The 19949-nt window shown below is 40.7% G+C and overlaps 1 protein-coding gene across 1 annotated transcript in view; it reads right to left on the bottom strand.

Annotated features, from left to right (window-relative positions):
- The window catches only part of LOC118829977 (5-formyltetrahydrofolate cyclo-ligase-like), a 95555-nt gene extending 77464 nt beyond the window's left edge, over positions 1 to 18091 (bottom strand). Inside the window, exons 1-2 of the mRNA XM_036736841.1 lie at positions 17775 to 18091; positions 7585 to 7846 (exon numbers count right to left, since the gene is read on the bottom strand). Coding sequence (XP_036592736.1) covers positions 7585 to 7846; positions 17775 to 17894 — 382 coding nt within the window. The 5' untranslated portion in view covers positions 17895 to 18091. The remainder of the gene's footprint in view (positions 1 to 7584; positions 7847 to 17774) is intronic.
- Between the last annotated feature and the right edge of the window lie 1858 nt (positions 18092 to 19949).

Here is a 19949-nt window from a genome sequence, read left to right as displayed (position 1 = left end):
ATGCTACAGCAGACTACATCGAGTCACAAGACTGACCAAAATACGTAGAAAATATATGATATAATCATTTTATCATGTGTTAACTATAAAAAAAATCATTAGTCTGGTAGAACAAATGACTTGGCAGACAACAGTGTCTTTCATATATATCCTAAAATCATGTAAAAGAAAAAAGTACTAACTTTATCATGAAAGATTAAGATTATACACGGGGAAAAGTTCTATTCTGATAGTAAAGGATCATGAGAATCATGATCTTCCAGAGATCTTTAAAAATTAGGAACTGGCTTTGTTTTCAGTTCTCACCTATATAGTCCTTGTGATTTCTCAAAATTCTTCCATTAGATTCCACTGCTTTAGTGATCGGTGACAGGAGTGGGGGTGGGGGGGGGAGAATGTGGAAATGGGAGACAGAGAGACTTCATTAATTACTTACTGTGTGCTAACCACTGTGTTCAATGATGAAAATACAAATACAAGCATAAAAAAAGACAGTCCTCTCCCTTCACCGAGGTTATACCCTAAGAGGAGAAAACAACACAGGAAAGGGAGATGAAGGTAGATGAGGGGAGGGAGAACTAATGCAAGGTGTAAAAGTCTGAAGAGCCAGGACTACAGCAGACAGAGGAATTGGCATGGCTCTCTTAGCCACTTCTCCAAATGGGGGTTCAGGGAAGAGGTCACCAATCCAAGGAGAAGGCAGAGGCATCTTCTAGGATGAGGAGGCTGCTGGCATAGAAGTGAAGTCCAGAAAGTAAGGAGCAGAGCCAAGATAAGAGTGAGCATTGCTGGTTCACAGTGCAATAACTGGGATGTCCATGAGTTATTTGTTACTTTTGTCACATGATCGGCCTCTTTTTCCAATCATAAGTCCTTGATATGTCTTTTATTCCACTTACAGATTGAAAGCTGGAAAGGATCTTGGAGGTCATCTAATCCAACCCCCTCATCCAAGATGAAGAAAATGAAGCCCAGAGAGTTTAACTTGCTTGAGGTCACAGCCAGTAAGTGGCAGAACCAGGATCTGTACCCAAGTTTTCTGACTCAAAATCCAGAGTTCTGGGGGCAGCTAGGTGGTGCAGTGAATAGAGCACCAGCCCTGGAGTCAGGAGGACCTGAGGTGAAATCCAGCCTCAGACACTTGACACTTACTAGCTGTGTGACCTTGGGCAAGTCACTTAACCCCAACTGCATTGCCTTCCCCCTCCAAAAACAAACAAACAAAAAAATCCAGAGTTCTTTCTACTGTAATACAAGGCAATTTACCTTCAGTTATATATTGTAATCTATGCATACTTGCCACATGGGCCTCTGGGTCACATGAGAGATTTTGATTCTTCTGAGATTGTGTTCATATAGTGTCACTGGGGAACTATTTGTAATAAAAAGTTGGCTTTTCACAACACTGAGCAGCTTGGAATTATTAAAAAAAATTGCCCAATATATCAAATGAAATCTAGCCAGATATCAATCTTCTATTAAATTCTGGGCCTAGCTTATTGTACCACTGTGGTATCTATCCAAGATATACGTGGATGGATGTGTGATCTCATCTATGTGGGTCCTTCTTCAACTGATGCAGCTCACAAACTATTCCCCTCCTTTCATTCCGTGTGACTCCCATATCTACTCCATTATTCAGTTTAACTAACCTGTTTATAGAAGATAAATAAACCTTACTTCTCCCTTCTGTTGCCAATGTTTGAATTTCTTCACTATAAATTAAATACAACCAAGTCTAAAAGACTATCCTGATTCTTCAATTGTATTGGAATTTTGCTACATCAAATGTTGCATGATATAAGTGAACTAATGGCTAAGGCTCAAGATTTTTGTGTAGCTGAAATTTCATTTTAATGACAGTCCATTGTAACATGAAACTCAATCTTGTAAGTAATATTGTTAGCAGTTCTATTAGTCTAAGGCATAGAAAAGGTAAGAAAAAGAAAAGAAGAAAAATTAGCTCCTATGACTACTTTTAAGTCAATGTGATTTTAAGCTGTGTTATCTAAGTATTTTCAGACTATTTGTAAATTTAAATTCCCCATGCTATTTCTACCATACATTAGCACAAATGCTTAACAACGAGCTGGGCTTCTTATTTATTTCTAAGTTTCACTATACAACAGAACCAGTTCCCTAGACAAAGATTTAAAGTTTCGAAGAGCCATACACAAATGAAAGATACCCTTTGATAGATGGCGTGATTAATGAGATTGCAAAGAGCTCTGTGTACTACAGGTTTGGGGGAATGATTAAAGGTAATGTGACTATTGCTCAAGCAGTCCCTGACTAAAAATTGTATGTGGTTAAATCTCTATAAAGTAGAGGCAGCTTGGTGGATAGGGAAGTGGCCTCAGAGCCAGGAAGACCTGGATTCCAGTTCTTCCTCTAACATACAGGACTGCCCTGCTCCCCTCCCCCTCCCCCCCTCCCCCCCCCCACCCCCCCCCCCCCCCCCGCAAGTTATTTAGTCTCTCATTACCCTAGGCAATTCTCTAAGATTATGCACTGAGATCTGCATTGCTAGAAGAAATCTCATTGGGGAGTTCCTCATACCAATGAAATCATGCCTCCACTCTCATCCCATCCTGTATCTGTACGTCCATGTTGTGTAGTGAACCCATATTCTAGTGAGTTTCTCCCACAGGGCGGGGGAGGAGGGAGTAAGGGAAGCAATGGGCCAGAAATCAAAAAGTCTTTTTACCTTAAAAGAGTGGTGATATCGGAAAGATCTGAGGGTGATAACCCTGAAGCTGGCAGGAGGATCCAGGGGGGTGCCGACTTTAATGCAGAAATAACTAAAAGTCAGGTCTAAGGCAAAGTCAGAAAACAGAATCTTCCATTGCATTTGGCCATAGAGCAGGACCAGGCCAAGAGGAAAGTTAGAAAGGGAAGGGCCTACAACAAAAAGATAATGGTTATCCCAAGACTACTCTCACGCTCTATGAATTGCTAAGTCTGTGCTCTGTAAGTGTTTTATTTCATTTATTTCACTTCAGTGATAGTAGAGAACTTTCTAAAAGCCTAATCTCTGCCACTAATATGGGAAAAGGACCTTGAATAAGGCATGTAGCTTCCCTGGGCCCCAGTTTCCTCCTCTGTAAAATGAAGGGAGTGTAATAGACAGTCTCTGTGTTCCCTTCTAGCTTTAAATCTGTAATGAGAGGATCCCAGCCTCTATCCTCTGCTGTGGTTTGTTGCCTTCTCTTTCTATTTATCATATGACAATAGCAGTCCTATCCATCCAGATGCAAAGCTGTGTTCTTTGCTGTGACTGATGAGGAAGTAAAGAAAAAAAAAGGGTAAAGGGATGGAGGAGGGAAAGGAGAGGCAAGACTCCAGGTAATCCGAAGGCCCAATTCCCTGGGTATTTTTCTTTGTTGCCAACTTAAATGTCCACTCTATCTCAATTCCTCATGGTGAAGAATGCTGTGTTGTGAGCAAAAACAGTTTTGAAAAACCCTAGACTAAATGAGCTCTAAGATCTCTCCTGGCTCTAATGTCCTAGCACACTGTGACTTTTTATGTGTGGAAAAAAAAAACACATACCACTAACACAAAATTCCCCAGAGAATCCTAAGATTACTGTCAGAACTCAGTTAATTGCTGATAGTCTTCAAATTTTCTTAGCAACCACCATACTGCCAAATGAATTAGGTCTACCAATTTATAAGAAAAGTGAGATAAACACAAATCCCTTACATGGGCAAGTCAGTTTGCTATAGAAGTCATTGCACTATTAATAGAGAGGGCATCAACACAATGGCTGGGGGGAAGCAGCTTGCTTGGTCAGCACTAAAGCTGGGGTGAGCAGCGCAGCCAGGGCATCTGGGTTGCATTACACAGCTAGTATGGCAACATGTAAGAGTAGCATGACCTAAGATATTTAAGGAAGAGGAAGGGGTTACTGGTTGCTGGTAGGTTTAATTGCTCAGACCAGTTTTTGTGCCTTTAGATGGTTTGAAGTTTTCTCAGATCGAAGGCAAGACCCAAAGACCATGTAACCAGCAAAATGGCTAAATAGTTGCTTCCTACAAACTTTTACAATTCCAAAAATCAAAAGAGAGTAATTATGCACCGAATATAACAAAATTAAAGATGAATGTACAAGTTTAAAAGACACACAAGGTAGTACACAAGGTAAAAATCCAACAAATTAACTCCAGAAACCTTTACTATATAGACCTCTCATTCAACAATCCTACACCCACATGCCAGCCAGAGTAAGCATAATTAAGCCCAGAGGCTTAGTATTCAGGGAGTTAGCTGTAGAGATTGATGCCCTACAGCAGTAAAGGGGGGGGGGGGGGGGCGGGAGCGAAGAACAACCCAACTTCCACAAAAAGTAGCAGACACTAATTCTGTTTAGTCACAAGAAGCAATGAAGGAGATGGAAGAACTGGACAGGATGGAAAAAAAGTGCTGAGAAACAAATCAGATGGTATTTCTCAGTGCTCACCCATCGTACCCCTCAGCTGCATTTAACGCTGTTGACTACCCTCTCTTTGCAGGTTGCTTTCTCTTCTCTATTTCTGTTTTGTTTTGTTTTACACTATAGCCTCCTAGTTTTCCATCATCTGTCTTGCCACTCCTTCTCAAAGGCTGCTTTGCTGGCTTTTTATCCATACCATCAACTGATGATTTTCCTCAAGGCTCTTATCTGGACCCTCTTTTTACTCTATGCTATCTCTTGATGATTTCGTCAAGCTCTTGTGGTCATCTCTTATGGATCACTACATCCAACCCCAGCCTCTTTCCTGAGCTTCTGTCCTGTATAACCAATTACTTATTAGACATTCCAAATTGGACATCCTAGAGAGATCTCAAATTTAACATATTCAAAACAGAACTTATCAAATGCACCAGCATTCCTCTATTCTCCCAGGTTCATAATCCCCATGTCATCCTCAACTTCTCACTTTCCCTCATCTCACATATTCAATTAGTTGCCCAATTTTGCCATTTCTACCTCCATAACATCTCTAACATGACTCCTTCTCTTTACTCAGGCAGCCACCACCTCATCACCTCTCAACAAGATTATAACAATGGCCTCCTAAGTGGTCTCCTTCCCTCAAATCTCTCAACATTTCAATCCAACTGCCATGCATACATCTACCAACATGATTTCCTTAAGTGTAAATATGACCAAATCATTCTCCCACTAAATAAACTCTAATGATTCTCTCTTCCCTCTAATATAAAATACCAACTCTTCCTGTTCAGCTTTTAAGCCCTTCACAGCCTAGCCCCAAGCTATCTTTCCAGGTTTATTATGTGCCTCTTTTTCCTTACTCTCCAGGTATCTGAAGACATAAAAGACATGGAAAAAATCTTGGACCATGTTATCACAAACAAAAAGCAATCAAGAGAAAGAATATCGATAAATAGTGACTTATAGGCCTACTTCCCAACTATATAAAATTTTTATGAAAATAATCTGCATCAAGAGCATCTCTGATGAGGGCATTAAGAGGAGGGAAAATCTATGTTAGATGAATATTTAAAGAAAGGATTTTTTTTATTTTTTTAAGTATTGGTTAAGAAATTGTCTAAATATCTAGGGAATGATATTCTTCCCCAGTTATAATTGTAGGGGAATCAATCAATGGAAACTCCTCTGATATTTCCCTTTATTCATAAATTTAAATTCTTCCTGAAGCTTAATTACATTTAGAATAAAATACTGTGGTACAATAGGGAACAGCCAGAGTGAAGGAATTACCTAGTAGCAAAAATAGACCAACAAAAGAAGAAGCACCTAAAAATAATGAGTTTTGGAATAGAGGAGTAGAAAGTAATGATGATAGTCCCAAATAGCTAAGCAGTCAAAGAAGATGAATGAATCGTTCTCAAAAGAAGAAAAATAAACTCTCAACAGCCATCTAGAATGTTCAAAATCACAGAGAAAGGCAAATTAAAACAACACAAAGGTTTCACCTCACATATATCAAATTGGCAAAGATGGGGAAATTCAGTCTTGAAGCCAAGCACACTAATTCACTACTGGTCAAGCTATAAATTGGTCTAATCATCCTGGTAAATAATTTGGAACTATGAAAGAAAGTTACCAAGATGCTCATGCTATTTCTAACCAGAGGTCCCATAACTGTGTTTATATTTCAAGGTGGATAATAACAACAAGAAAAGACCAATATGTACAAAAAGATTCATAACAGGATCAGTTTTTTAAGGCTCCCAAAAAAGCCTCTGCCCAGTACAGCAGCAAGAACACCAAGTATCCACTCCTGATTGCCACTTTCTGCCTGCATGGGCCCAGAAGAATCACTTCACCTCTCTGAGCATCTCTGCTCCTCCTCTGTAAAATAAGGGTGACCCCTAAATTCCCTTCAACTCTAAATCTATGATTCTATTAGTGAGAAATGCCTGAACAAACTGAGGTATGTTGATGTCATGGAATAGGACTGGATCATAAATAATGGTAAGTATAGGGAATTCAGAGAAAAATGTAGGAAGTGATTCCAAGGGAAGAAAGCAGAGGCAAAAGAAGAGTATATAAAATCGATTGTTTCTTGTTGAGTTGTTTCAGCCGTGCCTGACTCTTTGTAACCTCACTTGGGGTTTTGGCAAAAATACTGGAGGGGTTGGCCGTTTCCTTCTCTAGCTCATTTTACAGATGAGGAACTGAGGCAAACTAGGGTCACACGGCTAGTACGTGTTTGAGGCCATATTTGAACTCATAAAGATGAATTTTCCTGATTCCAAGCCCAGTGATCTATCTACTGCACCAAAAGGCAATGGAAATCAGGCCAAATAAAATTGATAATGCTGGTGCCAAGTTACTGAAGTTAAAGCACACATCCTTCCTTTCTGCCAACAACCAATAAACTCTAAAAGTGGAAAGCAGCATGCACTCTCAGATATAAATGCTCAGCTGGATGGTTTTTTCCACAGTTTAAATAACTCCCTCAGGTATTTTTGTTTAACCACTTGGGGGAACCATTTTCTGAAGGGGAAGGGATGGTGTTTGTTGGGAAGCCTATATAGTGTCAAAATGAATCTGTTTTCTCTTAAAAAGAAAGTAATGATAAAACCAAATAATAAAATGGCCGATGCTTTATAAAGCACTGAAGTCATACTAATCATGAAGAAAGAGAAAGTCAAGAAACATCATATAACTTCAAGGCAAGCACAAAATATAAAACAACAAAAACTTAAACAGTGGATAAAAAGTGAGGAATAACATTAGGTACAAGAAGTAATTTATCCAAACAGAATGTATGGCATTTCTACAAATTCACTCCTACCATAAGTACTCTGCTCAAAAATCAGTAATCATAAGATGAATAGTGACCTTGTTAATATTGTGGCCTGGGGTGTGAAAAGGCTCTTCTACTCAGCTATGAGATCTAGTCTAACTCCAGCTCCGCAGGAGACAGGCTGAAATGGACAACTGGCCAGGGCTTACTTAAGTGGCTAAGCTTCTTGAGACCCAGAAAGATTTCTTGCTTAATCTACACTGTAAGGGTGAGTGAAGCAGCCACGTCTGATTGACTGCAACATCTAAGCTATATGCTCAAAGGCGGAATTCAGTTAGGAAGCAAAGGTCTCCCCACTCACCTGTTGACAAAGCCTCCTCCCTCACTTCATCGTCTCTTGGCTGATGAATGTTCCAGGAAGTTTTGGGAAGAGAAACAATTTCTTCTGCTGAAAATAACTTGACCATATCCATGTGGTTGCTCTTGAATTTGTATCGAGGGATAAAACATGTTTTGCCACGTTGAAAAATATCCTTGATAATTTCTACAGTCTCAATTTCATCCTGCATGCTCAGAAAGATTGAAATTCTCTGAGACTCTTGATATTTACTGTGAGCAATCACCTAAATGGGAAAAGATTACAATTATATTTAAGAAACTACTGAAAAGAGGATAAATATTAATTAAAAAGCTTTCTACTTCCTCTTGTTTTTTTTCCAATTTCTTCACCAACTATTGCAAGCAAGAAAAAGCACTGGAATCTCGTATGTTAAAAAATACTCATAGCAGTGCTTTTTTGAGGTCGCAAGAAATCGGAAAGAAAGCAGGTACCCACTGGGGAAGGACTAAATGAATTGTGGGATAGGAATGGATTATTTTGCCTTAAGAAATTTAAGACAATATACATAATTACTAAAACAATATAAAGAAAAATAAAATGCCATTTAATTTGCAGAATTATAGTGGCCACTGTGGATATAAGGAAATGTTCTTCTTCCCTTTCCCTGGGATGTAGAATGTTGCATATGAGCTTCGTGTTGACTGTTTTTGCAATTTTTTTTTCTTAAAAAGGAAGGTTCGTTAGTTGAATGTAATAGACTGAAGGGAGAGGTAGATCTAGAAATGACTGCAATATAAGAACAAGACAACAAAAAAAGAAAAAAGTCATCATGCTACAATGAACAGAGCGCCAGTCTGGGAGTCAAAAGACCTAAGTTTTAATTCCTGCCATTTACTACCTGTGTTACCACAGACAAGTAACAGCCCCGGAGCAGTTTCTTCATCTATAAAAGAAAAGGTTGGGGGGTCAGCTAGGTGGCGCAGTGAGTAGAGCACCGGCCCTGGAGTCAGGAGGACCTGAGTTCAAATCCATCCTCAGACGCTTGACACATATACTAGCTGTGTGACCTTGGGCAAGTCACTAAACCCCAATTGCCCTGCCTTCCCCCCTCCAGAAAAAAAAAAAAAAGAAGAGGTTGGACTAGATGGCATCTAAGGTCTCTTTCAGACTCCAGTTTATGATCCTATGGGTAAGGTAATATTGTTTTAAGTCACTATCCTTTCATATGGAGCAGTTTGTTGTGGAGGTGTCTGCTTTGATCAGAGTTCTAAGAAATGGTTACTCTAATTCAAAGTTCTAAGACAGTTGCTATTCTTTTTCTTATTTTTCTTATTTTGAATGAAAAAATGTGAAAAGCTTTATAATAACCTAGAAAGATAACAGTGCCAGAACTTTCTCTGATTATGGGATAAAGGTAATTTATTTATCTGACTACGGACAGAAGATGAGAACTCCACTATTAACCATAAGCTACACTGGAGTAATTTGCAGAAAAGACCCAGAATCTGACCCTAGAAAGCAAGAGAAGAAAGAAGTGAAAGAACAGACTTAAGAACAGAATCCACTCAGCTTGAAGCTGAAAGTGATGGACATTATAGTTGATGTTGAGAAATAAGTACAAGTGAGTAGAGGAACAGCTTAGAAATAAAAAATCAGAGAAGTCCCTAAGCAGATTGACTACTTCAGCCAAGATATCACGCTCGGTGTGAGGCATTGGTAAAACACAGTATGGATTAACTCATCTTGGCAGTGAACACATCTGTTCAATGCAGAATCTACATGCATCAAGGAATTTTTAGGGACATTTTCTGAGAAAGAAAGAAGACACCAGAGTCTACAATTCCAGAGCTCACTCGTGTGCCTCCTCAGAAGGTTTTCTGGAAGTATGTGCCTACTTTCACCCACAGATATTAAGTGCACTAGTGTTAGAGTGCTACCCACCTTTACGTGTAGATTGTGACATATTTATTATTCCTACATTTGATTTAATATATAAATACATTATTATTTCTTTGGTTCTATTGTTACGTAAATGCTTATGTTTTAGACCTAAAAGTGTACTATTATCAGTGTTTGGTTTTGAGTAAAGTGAGGTACATTTGTGGAGGCTCAAGAACTGAAGTGGTATATGATGGGGGTATATTCGTCCACATTCCCTGGTCCCATAAGAGAGTTGAAGGTGGTCTTCTGGGAACCTACACCTGTCAGTGTGTGTGAGCAGACCGGAGTGAGCAAGCCAGACCAGAGATCGAGCGGATGACCACACGATTTGTTTGAGAAGCGTGAGGCATTAAAATGTGGGTGACCACTCCATGTACCAGGTGCACTACCGAAAAAACAAAGGGAACTGGGTTAGGAGCCAAAGGTCTTAGGCTCCATTTCTGGCTATGTCACCTACTACCCTTCAGCACCTAACAGAATCTCAGGGATCCTTTCTATAATATCCTTTAAAAAGGTTGGGGGGAAGGGCTGGGGGGGGGGGGTCCCATTACCTTCTGCTTGAAGTGCTAGATGGGCACCTTACTATGGAATATGAGATGGGTATAATGGAAAGAATGCTGTGTTTGAAGTCAGAGGATCTGGGTTCAAAACATGCCTGTACCACTTACTACCAAAGTGACCTTGAGCAAGCCATTTAATCTCTTTTCCTATCTGCAAAATCATAGCATTGTACCAGTTGACTGTTAAGGTCCCTTACAACTCCTACTCCATGACTTTATGACTTCAAAAGGCAGCCCACTCCACTTTGGGCAAGCTTTCGTTGACAGAAGTTTCTCACTGTATTAAGCCAAAATCCATCTTTTGTAACATCCTCTCATCGATCCTTGTTTTGCCTTCTGGGTCCTTGCTGAATAGATCTAGGCCTCAGGTTCCTCTCTGGTAAAACACTGATAATTTTTTCTTTGCTAAACTTACAAGACTGTTGCAAGGGAAATAAAATAAGGCAGGATGTGTAAAAACATTTTACTATATGTAAATGCTTCAGGACATTATTATTGTCTCTACTTCATAAATTCTTTAGAAGCTGTGTTTTTAGAGTAAAAGAACACTAAGAAACACCTTCCAAACAAAAAACAAATTTCATAGCTACTATGTGCCATGCTCAACACGTCCAGCATCCATGATTTCGATGCTGTGAAGTCATCCTTTCACATGGGAAGACGACAAAATTTGTGGCACTCAGATGGTCTTCCTGAGCTATTGTGACAGAAAAATTAATCATCCTACAATCAACCGGGTGAAGGATTTCTCTGAACTGGACAAAAGACTCAGAGTCTCTGACTGGGACAAAGCCTATCTCAGTAGGCACTACCTGAGCTTGTGCTCTGCCAGCATAGCCTCCAAGAACCCCGAGTCACCTCCAGGCCGTGATGAAGCCTTGGAGGAACTGTAGAATAAATGACACAAAACTCATAGTAAAGGCACTTCTAGTGAAAATGATTACTTATAAATAGTCAATCTATATTCAGTTCTGTATATGTACTTTTTAAGAAACTGGTAGTACATAAATTTCCCAAAGGACATTTTGAACATGACAGCTGTATCTTCGGTGTTGCTGCGAATATACATTTCCTAATGTAAAAGTTTCAACCTGCCAGAATAAAGTGAAGTTTTTAGTCCTACTGGGGAAAATGCCAAAATGTTATAAAACTCTCTCCAGGTAAATCATGTTCCAAAAAGAACAGTTAACATTTACTTAGCTACCCTATTCACATGTCCTATCTAGTGAACTTGAGAGGCAAGTTCCATATCATTGTTATTACTTTATAGCTCAGTCAGCTCAGTCAACTAGCTAAATGCCTACTATGTGCCAGGCACTGTGCTAAGCACTGGGGATATAAAGACAGGCAGAAGAGAGTCCCCGCTCTCAAGGAGAAATCTAATGGGAGAGACAACATGCAAACAACTGTGTATAAACAAGCTGTAGCATGAAGGCAGATCAGGAAAGGCTTTTTGCATTAAGTGGGACTTCAAGTGAGATTTGAAGAAAGCCTTGGAAGCTAGGAGGTGGAGATGAGAAGAGAGAGAGAATTCCAAGCACAGAGGTCAGCCAGTAAAAATGCAGCATCATGCAGGAGATGGAATGTCTTGTTCAAGAAGGAATAGCAAGAAGGCCGGTATCGCTGTATCATAGAGTATATGGGGGAGATAAAGTGTAAGAAGATAGAAAAGGTTCATATTAAAGTCAGTGATGTTGTTAGGGACTTTCATTTGACATTTAAGCAGCCATCCTTAGGGCAAAGTACATGAGGGTAAGGGTCCCAGGCTCATTGATGCTACAGGCCTTCGGAGGTAAGAGCTTGAGCTGACAGAACAGAAGAGGCAGCATCAATAAAATATCGTTAGCAAACATGCACTAATTAATGTCTACACATAAGCCCATTTCTATTATCATCTTCCTCCTCCTCCGGATAAATTTAGCTGCTTTTATGTTTTCTGCATCCAAAGCCAGAATCTCCCACGGACTTCTTCCCATCACTGATTCTCTCTGATGATCATTTCAATCAAACTTCACCTGCAAAATATATTAGAATGAGGGGGCTTCTGACATAAATGATATGTCTCAGGCCCTCGTCCCTCTAGAGATGGCCTTCCATTAGAGGTTGAGAGTGGCCCATAAATAATAATAACTTGCATTTATTTAGATCTTCACAATTTACAGAGTACTAGCCTCTCAACAGCCCAATGAGGTTTAAATATTATTATCTTCATCTTACAGATGAGAAAACTGAGGCTCAGCAAAGTGAGATGGCTTGTCCACAGTCACACAGCTAGTCATGTAGCACATTTAAAAAGCTGGAGCCCAGTTCTTCTGACATAAAGTTTCATGCTCCTCCTTCTATTCAGCACGCTGTCTCTCTTACACAGATATCGTTGAATAAATAAGCAAAAACAAAACAGGAAGAGCCCTTATAATGCCCTTCTTCAAATAACTCATTCATCCTCATGACTTCAGCTAGTAACTCCACACCAATGAGTACCCAAACAACCTCTCTAGTGTATCCTCTCACCTGACCTTCAGACACTTCTCTCTTATGGCATCCTGAACATTTATTTATAACACAACAACACAAAATAGTTACTAAGCCCTTCCTAAAGTATGCAGAATACTATTGTAAGCATTAGGGGAGACACAATGTAGAGATAAAACAAAGTCCAGCCAATATGGAGGTTACAAAATAGTAGGGCAATAATAAAAATATACAATACAACATGTTAAGAGCTCTAGAGAGTATAAAACAGAATGCCAAGTGAAGACTGAGGGGGAAGATTGTTAACAACTGGGGAAATCACAGACAGCTTCATGAAAGTGGTGGCTTGTACTCAGCTTAAAATGATGAGTGTTAATGCAACAGGCAAGGTGCTAGAGGGAAGGAATGGTAAGCCAGAAAACCAGTAATGAAAGAGGTTGTATCTAAAGTTTATAAAAAAAAAATAGTCGTGGAGAGATATATGAAGAGGTACAAACAAGGTTGATAATTGACTTTCTAATTGAGATTCACAGAAAAGAGCTTAGGGCAATTACTACCTCCATTTGGGCTAGGCCCAAAAATCTAGGAATTTCTAATCAAAGGCAGCCAAACAAACTGTTATTATATTGCAAGAAAAGGCAGGCAATTTGCTATAAATAAATAAATAAAGCCTGACTCAGACATCTGAGGTACGATGAACCAAACCGAATATGGCAGTATGCCATGGCAACCAGCCACAAAAGCTACCAACAAGAATGACAGAAGACTGAAGATCTTGCTTCCAGAAAGTATGGAGGGCAAGTGGAGTTATGCAGTGATCTGCCAAGAATGTCATGGTCCTGTTTCTGCCAAGTGACAAGTTAACAAATATGTATATACAAAGTGGAGAATGATCTCTCTATTACAAGAGAATAAGAAACAGCTAAAAGAAAGCTTCTCTACTCTCCAGATAAGCAGGGAGTAGAATTCCTTTAAATAAGGAAATGCTTCAAAGAGAAAATAAAGAATATGAAAATTCTGACCAAAAGAGGGAAAACATAAACTATGTCAGGAGGCTGGAAGGCAGAAGACTGTGAATACAGCAGGAAGAGAAAACTGACCACTGAACATCTGGAACTGTGCAATAGATAGACGGCTTTTCCTATTGAGTGGGAACCCAATGAGGAAGAAACACGGTCCTATGCTCTAAAGCATAATGATGTCCAAGAACAACCAGAAGAGAAAGTCTCTGCTAAAGAGGACCGAAATGGCTATTGGTCAACAGGAAGGAAGGAAGGAAGGAAGGGAGGGAGCAAGGGAAGGAAAGGGGGAGGAAGAAGGGAAAGAGGGAAACAAGCATTCCTTAAGTACCTACTATGAGCCAAGCACTGTCCTAAGTACTAGACAAATACTATTTCATTTGACCTTCACAACTGCCTTGGGAGATGGATACTATTACTATCCCCTTTTGACAAATGAGGAGACCGAAGCAAACAGAGATCGGGGGCACGCAGCTAAGTATCTGAAGCTGAATTTTATCTCAGGTCTTCCTGACTCCAGGCCCAGTGCTCTATCTTAAACTGCATGACCTAGCCCCCTAAGGCACGTATCTGGAATGTGGAGAGATTCCTCAGACATGTCAAAGCTAATGGCCACAACCTACTCCTCTTGATTCATGTGGGGACAAACAGTACTAACAGTAGGTCTTATGAATCCTACGGAAGAAATTGAAGACTAGTTTAGAAAAACAAATGGTTGAAGTAGGGCCTTCAGAAGAGAGGCTAATTAGAGAAGTGAACAACTAATTAAGAAGATGGTTCCTAAGAATAGGATTTGGATTTCCGGGCTCTGGCTTAAAATATTGTAATGATGATTCTTGTCCAGGAAGAACATACTTAATGAGGTAAGAAATATATTTTCCTATCATCTTGTGATGCTGATTATGAGCCACAGGGCACTCATTGACTAAGACCTTTTTTAAGTCATTTATAAAAGATGGAAAAAGGGCAGAAATGAAGGATATATACAAAAGAGTAGCACAGTCTTATAAAAAATCAGATATGCTAAGGTTCAGAGAAAGCTAAGGCTAACAATGAATGCCAAGCACAACAAAAAAGGGGTGGGTTTTTTTTAGCGTTTTTGGAGACAGAAGGAAGAACAAATAAGGGATAGGTCTACTATGAAGAATGGATGGGACAATAGTAATGAATGACTTGGAGAAGGAAGAACATCAGAAGTCTTATTTTGACTCAGTTTTCCTTCTAAGGAAAATGGTCTTAGAACTGGGGAGGAGAATGTATATGGTGAACAGAGGGCTGACCCCCGGGTTAAGTGAGGAGATGGAAAGAAACTACTTATCTACCCTCAGCAGATGAGTTCACATCACCATGCCCAGAACAGCCTTACCACAGGTACAGAAAGCACAAGAATTCGTACTTCCTGTGATTCTGTCAGTGAACCTTGAAAGATTACAGAGAATTGGTGAAGCATCGCAAAACAGGGGATCAACAAATGTCCCAATTTCCAAAGGAAAACAGTGCAGTATCCAAACCGGTGAGGATGATTTTAAGTCCTGGCAAAATTCTAAAATGTTGTATTAAAAGGAAGAGCTTACGAGTATTTAGAAAAGTTCATTAACACTAACAGCTCACATAGTTTCACCAAGAAAAGGTCAAATCAGACTAGCTTTTTTTGATGGGGTTTTTAGACAAGGTCTGTCTACGCTCGTGACAGTCTCATGCTAATTGTCAGAGTGAGGATATTGAGTTATTAAAACTATGTAGTAGTAGTAGCTGATGCTTACATAGCGCTTACTATGTGCCAGGCACTGTGCTAAGCTCTTTAAAAATATTATTTCATTCTATCCTCATAGCAGCCCTAGGAGGTAGGTGATATTACTAGCCCCATTTTACAGATGAGGAAACTGAGGTAAATAGCTGTTAAGTGGCTTGCCTAGGGTGACACAGCTAGTGTGTGAAGCAGGATTTGAACTCAGGTTTTCATGACTCCAGGCCCAGTGCTCTATTCACCATTCCAACTAGTCAGAGCACAAGCTCTGATAGGTCCTATGAAGTTGGAATGTCTTCCTTTATGGACCAAGTACCATCCCAGACATTTCAAAGAGGCTCATCACCAGGTTGGCTGCAAAAGAATGAAATTTTTAGCCACCAGAATCTTTGAAGACCATCTTCTGAACTATGGAAAATAGTTGCAATATGAATTTATGAAAGCATCACTCACGACAGGGAAATGACGGATCCCTGAAGTATAAAAATACTATTGGGGGGGTATGTGTATGGGAACCACTAATATAAAAACTCCCCCCACTAATTTAGATCAGCATCTTAATGGTATTTATAGCCTTAGAGAAGTCTGACCTTAGAGTCAAGAAAGTCCAGATTTAAAATAGTCTGACACATACTAAGGGTCTGGTGCTGAGCGTTTAACATTTCAACGCCCCAGGTAACTCACTGAGACTAAAAGTACATAAGGGTATTAAAATGTTCCTACATAATCTCTCATTTATACAGCATTCTAAGGTTTTAAGGTGTTTTCTGTACAAACCTGTAAAGAGAAGTAGTGTAAACATTATTATCCCCATTTTATAAATGAGGAAATTCAGGCTCATACAGGTAGAGTGATTCACTCCAAGTCACACAACCAATAAGCAGTGAAGTCTGAACCTAAGTCCCAGGTCTGTGGTTGTTCGTTGTTCAGACGTGTCCAACTCTTCCTGTCCCCATTTGGGGTTTTCTTGGCAAAGATACTGGAGCAGTTTGACATTTCCTTCTCCAGTATAAATAACTAGGTCCTAGGCCTACTGACTCCAAGTCCATTAATCAATCCACTTCATTTAGTGGACTCTCCTCCCCTTTTAATACCTAGGAAAATCCAATCCATCCTTCAAGGCACAGATCAAATTTCACTTACTCGATGAAAGTATTCCTAATCACCCCAGAGGAAAGTGATCTTGCTTTCCTCTGAACTCTTTTAACATCCACAGTCTAAGTCATTCAAATATCAAGGATTTTTTTTTTATTTCAGTGCTATGGGAACTCTCTTAAACAGACCCTCTTTATAATTTAGAGTCAGAAGAGTTGCCTAATCATAGAACTACAGACTTAGAGTTGGAAAGGACCTTTGAGATAGACCATGTAGTGATACTCCTTCATGTTGTCAATGAGGATTGGAAAGGTGAAGTGGACCTATTTGCCCATGGTCATACTGCTTACAAGTACCTAAGCCTTCCTGCCTCCAAGTCCAGGACAGTTATCCTAACAGCTTGATGACTTATACAGCTTTGTTACAGATCTTCATTCTTTTCAAAAATGTCCCTTTTTTTAAAAACAGAAACTGTATAATACTCTACAATACAAAGTAATTATATAATTATAATAGAAAGTAAAATACAGTAACTGTATAATACAAAGTATGTTAATCTTAAAGAATCTGATGGTATAATCATTCATTCATTCAAACAAAAGTTTAAGTTCCTGGGGTGAGGGGAGAGTGAGCAGTACACTCCAGAAACGCGTGCTAGACAGAAAAGGAGGTAAACCCTTTCACTCAGGGAGTTTTATAGCCTAGTAAGCAAGAAACTTTGAAGGTAAAAATCATATCATATTTGCATTCTCAGCACCCAGCAGTGCCTTGCAGAGGTCTTCCAAAAGTATACGTGCTTCCAGAAATTACCGGCACATTCGTGCCGCGACATTAGTACAGAAAACATCTGAACAGCCATAGTACAGCCAACTAGACCAATATGCGCCTCTCCACCACTTCACAAGATAGGGCTTCAACTTCGAAAATGATCTGGAGACTTTGCTGTTTTTAACCTCTCCTTGGTATATGTCTAGCCGCGCGAGGGCAGTTTTAAGAAATGGACTGAGGGGTGACCTTTGTACCTGCTGCATTTGGGGAGGGAGGTATTGAGCTCGGGGCCAGAGCTCCTGGGCTGGAATTACTTTCCTTCTCCCCATGGTCTGTTTCACCTCTGTCAGTTTCCTTATCGGTACAAAGAGAGGGGAGGAGCCAATGAGATCAAAGGGCCCCTACAGCTCTTGGACTTAGCGGCCCAGGAAAGAGACGAGCAGAAGAGCGGGGGCGAGCACGTTAAACGCGAAGGGGAGGGGGAGTCACGTCCCTGAAGGACTAATTACGTGCGCGCCCCCGCACCCGAGTCCAGAGGCGAGTTAGCCCAGGTCGTCCTACGCTCTTCCCTAGGGCCCAAGGCCCGCGTCCCCGCTTCGCCCCGCACACCTTCTCTGTCAGCAGACGGGACTGGCGGAGCCGTTCCTCGGTGCTGAGTGCCCCTAGCCGCTGCTTCATCTCGGCCCGCAAGTTGCGCTTGGCTCCGTTTATTGCCGCCGCAGCCGCCATGTTGGAGTTTGGAGCAGCAGGCCCGCCCGCTGACCCCTCCAGCCTAACTGGGGAGAGGGAGACCCGAGCCTGACCTCGGAAGCGACCTCCCCCTGAGCAGGCCCCGCCCTCCTCTGTGCGCCTCCGGAAGCCGGGGGGCTACTTGGTGGAAGGTTTAGACACGCTCTGTCGGCGGGAGGAAGTGGGTGCACTAGGGCTGTAAGCTTCAGAGCTGGAGCGGAGTTAAGCAGGCCTCGAGTCCAAGAGGTTAGAGTCCAAGAGGTTAAGGGACTCGCCCGAGGTCAGGCAGGCCCGGGATTAGTGGTATTACAACACCTGTTTCTCTTTAAGCTGTAGAAGTCATGGACCCAAGATGAATGCCGCAGGGTAGGATGTGCTCCCCGAGTACCGAATGACTAGTCCGTGTTAAGTGTTATTTACAAATTAACCAGCCCATCCTCCCGAATGCCCTCTACCCTTCCTTATCCCTCATTTTAGGGAGAATAATAGCCATCTTGGGCAAGATGAGAATATTCCTAGGTGGTTCCATGAAGCGGGATGGTTGGTAATTGGGAAAGCTTTGCGCTGGGTGTTGAGACCTGAGTGCCAGAATAAGCACTGCCCCTGTTTGATCTTACACTAGTCATTTCCCTTTTCTCCTCAAAAGTAAAGGGGCCAGCTGCCTCCCACTGCCCCACAGGGTTTACATGTCATTAAGAACTAATAATAGCATCTATTTATGTAAAATTGTAAAGGCTCTTTCCTCATTATATTTAGCCTTTTAAGTTCTACCAAGTGCCTTTCCCATCAACAATCCTGAGGTAGTATAACCCATGAGGCGGGCAGTATAACCTTATTTTATAGATGAGAGGACTATTCCAACAAGCCTTCTTTAAGTGCCTTCTTTGTGCCAGACTCCATGCTGAGTGCTAGAGAGAGACAAAAGTAAGAAGCCAATGAGGACGAACACCCTGTACCCCGCTAGGTATAGGTAAAATACATGTAATTGGGGGTGGGGGAAAGGGGTCGCAAACAACTGGGACAATTAAGAAATGCCTTTTAGTAAGTGGCACTTGAGCTGAGCCTTGGAAAGAACTAGGAGATGGAATGTCAAGTACTGAAAAGGAGTAGGCCAGTGTGACTTGAATGTAAACTCTATACAAGAAGCACTTGGAAAATATATTGGAACCAAACTTTGATGACATTTAAATGCCAAAGGAGTTTGTATCTTGTCCTAAAGGGCAACAGGAAACCACTGAAACTTCTTGGATCACATGACAAGATCTATGCCATAGTAATTTAAATTTGACAGCTGGGTAGAGACTGAAGGGAGGACCAATCAGAAAGTTATTACATTAATCAAGATGAAAGGCAGTGAAGGCTAGAACTACAGCAGAAGTGGCCTGAGGAGAAAGGTCAGAAAGGAAAAACTGATTGGCAGCTGGGGAGAGGAAAGAGTTAAGGATTATTCCAAGGTTGCAAATCTGGTTAGAAATATGGTAATACCCTTGACAGAAATAAGAAAGTTGGAGATCTTGGCTGAATTTGTTGGGAGGAGGGGAGGGAATGGATTCCATTTTGGACATGTTGTGGTTGAGATGGCTAAGATATCCAGAGGGACCTATCCAGCGTATTATTGGTGCTATGGGACTGGATGTGGTGACAAGATAGATGAGGTCTGGATAGGTGAATTTGATGGACATCTGCATACAGAGCCCTGGGGTCCACTACACAAAATCTCAGAAAAAATTAGGAAACATATATGGTGTCACAACCAGTACCAAAACTGGGACTAAAATCTAGCTTCTTCTGACATATATAAGTGTGAGGCCTTGGGGCTAGTAAGACCTAGGCTTTGTTGCCTTGTAAGAGATTTTTTAAAAATATTTAGCAAAATGAAACACTACATCAGCCATATATGACAGTTTATGAAATATTTCACATCCCTAGACACATCTACACACACCCCTACCTCTTCAAAGAAATGAGGTACATTTTCTCATCTTTCCTCTGGGGCCCAACTTGAACATTATAATTATACATATTTCACATCCCTAGACACACACACACCCCTAC

Source organism: Trichosurus vulpecula, chromosome 8 (assembly GCF_011100635.1).
Source record: "Trichosurus vulpecula isolate mTriVul1 chromosome 8, mTriVul1.pri, whole genome shotgun sequence".
In the NCBI taxonomy this organism is placed as follows: Eukaryota; Metazoa; Chordata; class Mammalia; order Diprotodontia; family Phalangeridae; genus Trichosurus; species Trichosurus vulpecula.
Note: the sequence above shows the minus strand (reverse complement) of the source record. Positions and strands in the feature narration are given on the sequence as shown.